The 10221-nt window shown below is 36.1% G+C and overlaps 1 protein-coding gene across 1 annotated transcript; it reads left to right on the forward strand.

Moving 5' to 3' along the window:
- The first annotated feature begins 6401 nt into the window (after positions 1 to 6401).
- LOC130429718 (uncharacterized) lies at positions 6402 to 8273 on the forward strand. The gene is made up of 4 exons (XM_056758437.1): positions 6402 to 6740; positions 7351 to 7674; positions 7753 to 8055; positions 8159 to 8273. Exons 1-4 carry the CDS (start codon positions 6692 to 6694, stop codon positions 8263 to 8265), a joined length of 783 nt encoding a protein of 260 aa, XP_056614415.1. The 5' UTR covers positions 6402 to 6691; the 3' UTR covers positions 8266 to 8273.
- Positions 8274 to 10221: the final 1948 nt, after the last annotated feature.

A 10221-nucleotide genomic window follows, 5' to 3' on the forward strand; every position in this document is an offset into this window, starting at 1 on the left:
AAATATAAAATATTGGGATTATGGAGTTTGATAGCTTCTTCGGCCATTTTACTGTTGTTTTCACGATCTATTGACTGTTTAGTGGTCTTTGTAAAGGAAAGTAAAAAATAATTGGATGACCCAAAGGAGAATAAGTTAGAAATATTTTGATTGGACTTTAAAATTAAAAAAGATGTAAAATATGACTTAACAAGCACTGAAATTAAAAGTAGGATTTTTCATAGTGTATGCCTTTACAATTGTCACATTCACCAGCTTGAGTGCCCTCTTAAATCCACTAGAGGGCACTCCCCTCATTACCCGAACTGTCATTGCAAACTACATCTCCCATAACCCTTTGCTGGACTCATTATGTTGATCATCCTCACCTGTTACTTTAAACATGTCACTTCTGTCTACATAAGCCTGCTCTGTTATTTCATCGTTGCCAAGTCTTGATTTTTTGTTACATTGCATTTCTGAGCATTCTCGGCTTGGAGTACTTGTGTTTAACCTTGGGTTGTATATTGTTTGTGAATCTCTACTGCCTGCTCTGACCGTTGTATTAGTAAAGCTGCATTTAGGTCTTCAACCCTCGAAGTCTCGCAGCAATGTGCAACTGTAGTATGGTAAGTCCTTAATTTTTTTGCATTTGGATCTTGTGATTCCTGGTTGATGGGGATGTATGTAGATAGATCAAATTCTCATGTATTAATACACTTTTCAGCTATCTTAAGAATACAGACTACTATATATTGCAATGCCTAGTCTCCCTTAAAAAACTAAGTTAAATATATTATGCTGTACATGCACACATGGCTTATATTTCAAAATGCCTGTGTTCATGGCCATTCTACCTTGGGAATGACCAGCTGGGATAAGGTCTAGCACATGGAAATACATAAGTTTGGTGTTTTCGAAGATCAAAATATGTAAATAGAAGACAAAGTTGAACTTCTTGAAAACATAAACCTTTATTTGTCCACTACAAACTGTAAAAACTAATTGTGCTATGAAGGACTAAAAGTGGTTCTTTGGCTCGTGATCATAGTGGTACCTCTTTTATCCCTATATAGCACCAATAATTTGAAAACCTAAAGAGGTTCTATAAAAAGTAGGTAGAACAGGTGCTATATATATCACTTAAATTGGTTCCCCTATGATAACGAGCCAGATTACTACTTTTAGTGTTTCATTTGTTCATGCCGATAATGTTATTAACTCGTATTAAGTGTAATCTGAACATGATCTTAAGGCTCACAGGTAGGTAGCATGTCTTCTTACTGTAAAGTAAGCAAATCAAATTAATTAATACAAAATATATTAAAATAAATAAATAAATAATTTAGAAAATAAAAGTGGTGAATTAAGTTACCATGTACTATACGCTTACATATACGTACAGGACCTTCTTATCTGATAAGAAATGGGAAAAGAAGAAGAACACATTTGGCAGGTGGAATTGAATTTCAATAACTTTACCAGGCAGTGGTCGCACCACTGTTCCAAAAGTGGTGGGGCAAATTTTGATCCTGAAATATGTAATAAAATTGCAGGATGTGCACATGCATAGTAGATTAAGCGACCTTGAAAAAGGTGATTTTAGCGCGATTTAAGCTAAGCAAACCCAAGTTATGGTACAGTTCATGTCAGGTTTAATTATTGTTGGACTTATGCTGTTTAATTGTGATTTTTGATTTATAATTAGCCTACAGCAAAAAGCCCAGCAAGACGTCTTGTGTTATCAAACAGACAAAGGCAAATGAACCTTAGATCTGCTTTGCATCATTTACACATTTTTGAATTTGGCAGATGCTTTTATCTAACAGACCATTTCAATCAAACTAATGACCTTTGCATTGACCTTAGGCCCCAGTTACACTGCAGCTCTTGATGCTCAATTCTGATTTGTTGCCTATATCTGATTTTTTCGACCGTCCATTTACATGTTCTTTCAATTGTGACACAAGTCCGATTTACGTGTTTACACTTGCCAAACGATTTGAAACATTGCGCATGCGATTGGTTTTTTGGCGGATGAGGAGGAAAAAAGCCATCATATGCTTTGATTGTGTCCTCCTCGACCATTGAGAGGAATATCTGGGTACGAGAGAGATCTCAGGACTGGTCAAACGTCATAAAACTGCGGACAAGTACCAAATTGTCACCATTTTAATTAGGTACATACCGCAGAAAATCCGATCTCCCTTTTAAACATGACTGTCACATTGACATCAACCTTATCCGATTTATTTCCAAATATGAATGAGGCCTGAAACTGATCTCGAAATCCGAATGCATTCGTTTTTTTTCCTGTTTACACTATGGTGGGTCATATCTGATATGTGTCACATTGGAGGAAAAAATTTGGTCACATTTAAATCGCAGTGTAAACGGGGCCCCTAGAGTTGTTTGTGCAATGCTTTGCTTTCACTACACTCTAAAAATATTGGGTTCTTTCAACCCATCATTGGTTAAAAAACACACAAACCCAACATTTGCGTAAAATTACCTTGAGAATGTTTAAACTTGACCCAATAATCGGTTGAAACGAGCCAGCATAGGTTAATTCATATCACAACAGTTAGGTTTGTCCATTCTTGACCCAACGATGGGTTCAAAGAACCCAACATTTGTTAGAGTTTAGGAACATGTGTATAAAGGCCATCAGATCATTTTAAATATGTTTTTTTTTATTCAGTATCATAGCAAACTTGTATTAAGTACAACTTTTCTCTTTGATATTGTTGTCGTTGAGAGGAAAAACCATGCAAACCACGAAAAATTCCCTTCAGGAATGTTCTCAAACAGTTGTCAAAACGGAACCTAAAAACAAACACTCATTGCTGATATGTTGTATATGAAACAAAGGCTAAAAAAAACGTTGTCCGTTACAGTTGTCACCTGTTAGTTCAGCTTCAGATGGTCATGGTGTGTGTGCGCTTAATCTTTTGTTATGTCAGTTGAATATGCAGTATGTGAAAAAACTGATGTTTGGTTTGTTGTCAAGTGAGAAAGGTTGCACGGATGCTGTTCAGTGGTCTGTTGAACCCCATTATGTTCGCAACCAGCAGCTGATTTAGTTGCTGAGAGATTGAAGAAATTGTAAACATTAGCAGTGATGTGTGACATCTCAAAGGGACTTTTTTTTAATAAACCAAACCATGCTACCAAAGTATAAATTGGTGTGCTGTAGGTAAAAAAAAGAGTTGGGGAAATTCAAGTGGGTGCTTAAATATAGTAAACCCTGGGAGGATAAAAGTAAATTCTGTCAACCAGAGCTCACCTGTCAAGTTTCAGTGAGACAACGACAGAGGTCTCAGGTGCAGACAGCGGGTAAGGTAACAAAGAATCTTTAATAAAAGAACAAAACAGCAAACAAAAACCCACAATGGGGAAAAACAGGGAACGACAGAAATAATAAATGAAAGGTACACAGGAACTAGACTAACTAGACTGACAAATACTTAATACAATACTTGACAAGATGGCAATAGACTAACATAAAACTACACTTACTTTGACTAAGACTAGTGGAAATCTCAAAGGTTCGAATAGGACACCGACATGGAACAAAACGAACTAGCACATGACAGCAGAAACGAGGGCATATACTGTATATACGGGAATCAAAAACAGGATAATTAAGGGAACAGGTGTAGGGGATGAAACACTGATGGGAAGGTAACAAGGAAACGAGATGGCGGGAAACGAAGACGCAGACCGGAGAGAGAGTGTCAAAAACCGATAGGTTCACCATCTCTCCCTCCACACAAAACCTAAGGCTATGCCATGACTCCGCCCCAAGACAAAGAATAGACATATTTACCTATTTTTGCGTTCCACTTTATTTTCCTTTCACAGCAGATTGAAAGTGATTTTGAATCAATAAAAGTGTTATTCTTAGGGGAGCTTTGTATAGGATGTGGTTTGTATTGATAGAACACATATGGATTAAAGACAAAGGGTGAATGTTAAAGTGCATCTGTTGGGTTTACAAACTAAAGCATTGTTTTGTTTGTATTTGGGCATCGTTATAATTAACTTAATTTGACATTTACTCTCATCAGAGGCAAAACAATTGAATTACACATGTTCTGAAGAGTGGGTGGGTCGATAGAGTTGGAAATAGAGGCGAAAACACCATGTACCCTGATGGCCTGTCGATGTGAAAATGCCTTTCCCCCTTCAACCGTTTCATGAAAACTGATCTTTGGGCATCAGAAAGGACACTTGGGCAAATGGGCAAATGGGCAGGGCACTCTTATCCCCTCCACCCCCAATGCACGTTCCTGTAAAAGCGTCTTTGATAACCAGCATAGATCACGCTGTTTCATTAGTCAGAGAACTTGATCAACTTCATCAAACCCAATTTCCAGGTGCTTTATGTTGTCAATCTGAGAAAGTACAAAAAGTCAACAATAACCCCCTTCGGGAGAGTTTGGAAAAAGAGGTTATTTCCACGAGCATGCATGCAATTTACATGCAGAAAAGTTCATTGATTTCATTTTTATTTTATTTATTTGTTATTTTTGTAATGCATCGATGCAGAACTCCCAAAGACCTCTTGTTCTTGTGTTGTAAACCCACTGATGGAACATAGATGCAGATATGCACTGTGACCCACGTACATGCTCTGAATAAGATATGCTGTGGTCGTCTTGATCATGTAGGTCAGTTCAGTGCACAGAGCGTGTTGTATTTGATGTGGTGTAGGACGCTTCTAAAGTTGAAGATGTGTTATAAGCAGAAGGTGTTATGTGTTATGCATAGGCTGTGTTCAGTATGTGGGTGAAGATATGTCAGTTTACTTGATAGAGCTGAACCTACGTCTTGGCGGCCTACACGGATACATTAACATTAGTTTCTGTTCTTTCTATATTTGAAATGGCACGCTAGCATCTTATGCATTTGTTTATTTCTCACGTAAATAAACTGCAGGATGATTTGATGAAAACCATTAGCAGCCTTAAATACTTCCAAGAAATCTTTAATTGGTCTCATTACATTTTCCAGACATAGCAACTTACATTGCATTATCATATACATTTCTACATACTGTATGTGGGATCCCTTGGGATCGAACCCGCAACCTTGAATTGTTCACACAATGCTCTTACCACTGAGCTACAGGAAAGCTATATATATTAATTTAATGTTCTCTTGTTTTTCTTGTTTTCTCATGCCAGGCTTCTTAGGGCTGTTTGTTTTTAGGGTCATGCTCTTTAAGGTCATGCTCTTGTGTATATCTGTAATTCGTGTTTTGAACCTCTTGGATTTCCCACAAATGAGAACTGAGATTCGATTGACAAAGTTACATGGAATAAACACTTCAGGATACAGTAAGAGACAGCCCCCACATACAGTCTTTCAGAGAATGAGGAGGTTTCTTTGTAAAGATAATGCAGTGAAAAAATCATTCACAGTCTGGGAGATGTGGTCACTACGAAAAAGAACATATTAGACAACTATAAAGGGATTTCACAAAGAACATGTTTGGGTTCAGACAATATTTTGTCTAGAGGCTCTAATCAGGGTCCTTCCTGCACAGATTTTTAGACCACTACGCAGGATGTAAACACTGGCGCAGAAGCACTTGCGATTTCATCTTTATTTTTATTAATTAAACCAACATATATAATTAAATCTTAAACATATTCTCTTATAAACGTTCCGTTGTTTGTATTTTTTTTTAAATGTTAAAACTGAAACAGGAAGTTCTTCAGGACCATCGCTGGATTAGTGTTGCTTGCGTTTTCCAAAGTGGTCTTAAGGTATCTTTATGACCACATATTTGGGTCCTGGAAGTTTTTAAAGTTTATAACATGTTGGAGCAGGTGACAGTCAGAGGTTTAGAATGATCAGGGACTTTCAGACAAACAGTCATGCACATGATGTGCGTTAACAACAAATGATCTAATGATGACTAATAAAGTCTGGTGAGATATCACATAGTGAACCCATGATGAAGAGTCTGATTTGTTTCCCTGTGAATATGTCTATTATTTTTATGACCATATTTGTACTGTAAAAATAAAGGGTTGTTTGTTACAGTCTGTGTATGTCAGCCCTGCGTGTTTATTCATCTGTGCTGTAAAGAATTATAACCAGTTTTTCACTAGAAACAGAGATGTCTTGTGTGCTTTTGAATAAAAGCAAGCCTGTGTATGGTTCTGAATGAATGTGAATACAATACAAATGATGAATAGTCATATTTTTTAGGAGGAAGGCAATGAATGCAAGGCAGAAGATTCTCTAATGGGCTTCAACATATAAATTGTTTTTTCCCCCAAAAATACAACAGATGTAATGATACATTTAATCGAAACTCTATAAAATGAAGTCAGAATGAGAAAATTTCCCCCCACCCAAACCCAAACCGAAAACACTCCGCAGTGTTTTCAGAGTGTCGAGGAACTGAAATAACTTCGCGTCAATGTTTTTCTCTCTCCCACGAAAACAGTAATTATTGTATGTTTCTATACGGGATTATATATATCCACACGCTGCAATTTTATTAATGAATTTATTTAACTTATTTTAAGTGCATTTTTCTATGTGTTGATCTTTCTATCTCGGACTGTTATTTTTTCTATCGCTTCTGTTCTCGTCTATTTTGGATTTTCGATCTTGGAGAAGTGAAAACTAATGCCAGCCAGATATAGGTCCACACCATGAGCAACAGAAGCTTTTTGGATGACTTTTTGAAGATATGACATATATATTGGTTTTATTCGCTCTGCGCTTATGGCTTGCACGTGGTAAGTGTTTTGTGTTATTAAAATGAATTAAGAAAACGATTAACTCTTGTGTAAATCATATGATAGGCTATATATATATACATATAGGCTATATATACCGTGTTTTATTTTTACTGAAGCCGACAAAAAGTCTAAATAGAGCTTCCGATCAATTGTTTATTATGAATGACGTTCATAATGCAAAGTATTGCGTAAACACCACGCATGCTGATTGAATGCACAGTTTTAGGCACAATAGATAACTTTTGGAAAATGGATAAGACCGGAAAGGAGCTATTTTTGAAATAAAGCGGCAAGAAACCGCCTTTTAAAACCGTATAACCGGGTCAAAGTGCGAAAAAACCCTCTACAGGCTGCGCGGGCATATCCCGTATCTACCCGCGTCCCACTGAAACATCATCACCCAACGATCAACGGAACTGCCAAAGAGATAATACTAGTAAAATAATGTGTTTTTTCTCACCTGATTTTATTTAAAGTATGGTGAAGTCGGCTAAAATGTGACACGTTTTGGTAAATGACTTAGAAAAGCTACCATAAAATAAACCACACATGAGAAAATATCATGGGTCTCATATGATGTTTCATAATTTCTCACTTTGTGTTTCAGTTGATGCGGATGTAGTGAAGTCAGTGTCAGTGATGGAGGGAGACTCTGTCACTCTTCACACTGATCTTGCTAAAAACCAGACAGACATTACAATAACATGGAGTTTTGGACTTGAAGCGACTCGTATAGCTGATATCTTAAAAAGGGATCAAATGAACCATTTCTTTGTTAGTAAGGATGGGATATTCAGAGATCATCTACATTTGGACAATCAGACTGGATCTCTCACCATCACAAACATCAGAACTGAACACACTGGACTTTATAAACTATTTATTAGCAGGGACAAGGTCTCATTTTTTGTTTTTAATGTTACTGTACATGGTGAGTAATGCTTAATTATATAAAAATGAACATCTAGTTGTCTGTAGGTAAAGTATTTATATCTGTCATATTTTCCAGCTCGTCTGTCTGTTCCTGTCATCATCAGAAACTCTTCTCAATGTTCTTCATCATCAGAAAGATCTTCAGTGTCAAAATGTGTGTTGTTGTGTTCAGTGATGAATGTGACACATGTGAGTCTCTCCTGGTACAAAGGAAACAGTTTATTGTCCATCATCAGTGTGTCTGATCTCAACATCAGACTCTCTCTACCTCTGGAGGTGGAATATCAGGATACAAACACATACAGATGTGTCATCAACCATACCATCACAAACCAAACTCAACATCTGGACATCAACAATGTCTGTAAATCATGTTCAGGTAACAGCAGTAAAATGAGTTATTGGTGTTTAATGGCCGTTCCCTTCATTATACAATATCATGCTTGAACTCACACATACATTTCTGAATTTGTTCATCGCAGGACTCATGATGAAGCCACACTGGGTGGGAATCACAGTTTTTATTGTAATGCTGGTTATGACGACTGCAGCTCTGGGTAATGTGGTTTCTCTACTACAGGAAAACTAGACACAGAGGCAAGTATTATATGTTTTTAATTGTATTAGTTTCTTATTAGAGTCTTTCATGTGGTGTGAAAACCTATTATTATTGTAAACAGTTCAGACTCATGATGAGGAAGAGATTCATTATGCAGATACAACATTTAGTGCACGCCATAATGAGATTTCGGTAAGAGTTTGTGTTGCTGTGTGCGTCTGTATCTTGCTATTTGTGCCCCTTTGGTTTCTGTCAAAGATTTGGTCTCTACAAGCAAAAAAAGTGTTTTATGTGCTACTTTTGTAAGTGGTGATCCATCAGGCGTCAAGCTGTCTAAAAAATCTCTGGATGCTTGCGATACATTTGTGCTGTATAGGGCTAAATAAATACCTCAGACAGCTGCGACTGAACTCAAACCACACACACACACACACACATATAACCGAATTTGTGACTGAATACATGTAAATTTGTACGAAGTGAAATGCTTTGTTTGTTTTGTCTCTTGGCTTATGTCTAAGTATGTAATGTCTGTACAGCTCTACAAAGGCAAAACATTGTAACAACGAACACAATTTTTATTTTCACACACTGACTCATAGCAAAGCTAACCCAAACCAAAGTAATGCCTCTGCAATGACAGTGAACTTGTTTTTTTTCTCATGTATCTTGTGTCATGTGTTTTTACAGAAAGCTGATGAACACACGGTGTATTCAAGTGTTGCTCTGAGTTGACGTCATCCTCATATCATCTGTGCGTCTTCATTGTGAACCACACATTTATCTTGTACATATTTATGTTATGATATTTAAATTGTACATTTTTGTATGTTATGCTGTTGTATTAATTTATTTTGTAATTACTTTAAACGGTAATGTTGGTTTTCTATGAATGAATGATCCACAAATATTTTATTGTTTCATACCCCACATGGACAACATGTGACGGTTTTATGGGATTTTGGAGTTGGATATCTTCTTCGGCCACATTTAACTTTCTTTTAATCTAGATCTTTTGACTTTTTAGTGGTTTTCGTAAAGTAAAGTAAATGGTTTTTGATGACACAAGTGAAAAAATATATGTATATATATTTATATTTTTCCATTTAGTAAGATTTGTTTTACTTGGAGCAATGTTGCAATACTGTTGTTAACCTCTAGGTGGCAGTATAACCAAACGAATTCGTGTGCATGAACCTGGGGTAGAAAGAGGACAGGTGATATATAAAAAAAACAGTGAACATAAAGGTAAGTAGTTTGAGTATTTGTAAGGAATAGAAGTTCATTAAAATAAGACAGGATATAGGTTGTTCATACAATATAAACAATACGTTGTGGCCTCAGTGAGATTATCTAACTGCATTTTGAATGCATTGTATTTGGATGCACCAGCTTGAATCCAGAGGGACTCTTTGTGGAAGCTGTTTGATGCTTTCTGTTTATTCTTGGTTTTAATAAATGTTAAATGAAACGTGAAGATTTACGAGTGCAAAAACTGCAATAAGTTAGTCTGCAAGACAATATGCAAAACGATTTTAATGTTTCATTTGACATTTATAATCAATATCAAGAGCAACAAACACATTTCTGCCTAAATCAGCCTTTAACTTTTTTTCTCATTTGTGATGTATTAACTTTAAATTACATTTAATTTAAATGACATTAATCTTACGACATTAGGTTATATTGGTGTTATTATGGCACATTTGAGCAACATTAAACAGTCTTTGTATTAAACCATGTCATGCTGCAGCTTAAAGATGACTTTTGTTAATGTTGAGCACATTTACTGTCTATAGTTTGCTATTATTCATATTGGTTGAAATAATTGATTTAATATACATATTTAAAATAGAAGACAATGCAAATGTATAGAAGAATGTTCATTTCATTGTAAATTTTGGAAAAGTATATTTCTGACCCAGGTTCATTTTTTAGCATTTGGATTTAACGATTCCTGGTTGATGGTGAGGTCTGTATATAGAT

Source organism: Triplophysa dalaica, chromosome 10 (assembly GCF_015846415.1).
Source record: "Triplophysa dalaica isolate WHDGS20190420 chromosome 10, ASM1584641v1, whole genome shotgun sequence".
Lineage (NCBI taxonomy): Eukaryota > Metazoa > Chordata > Actinopteri > Cypriniformes > Nemacheilidae > Triplophysa > Triplophysa dalaica.

What these genes read in the sequence shown, in the direction of transcription:
- LOC130429718 (XM_056758437.1), top strand. Translation starts at nt 6,692, where the DNA reads ATGACATATATATTGGTTTTATTCGCTCTGCGCTTATGGCTTGCACGT. An exon ending in GCGCTTATGGCTTGCACGTG is followed by an intron (nt 6,741 to 7,350) that starts GTAAGTGTTTTG and finishes TTTGTGTTTCAG; the next exon opens with TTGATGCGGATGTAGTGAAG. An exon ending in TTTTAATGTTACTGTACATG is followed by an intron (nt 7,675 to 7,752) that starts GTGAGTAATGCT and finishes CATATTTTCCAG; the next exon opens with CTCGTCTGTCTGTTCCTGTC.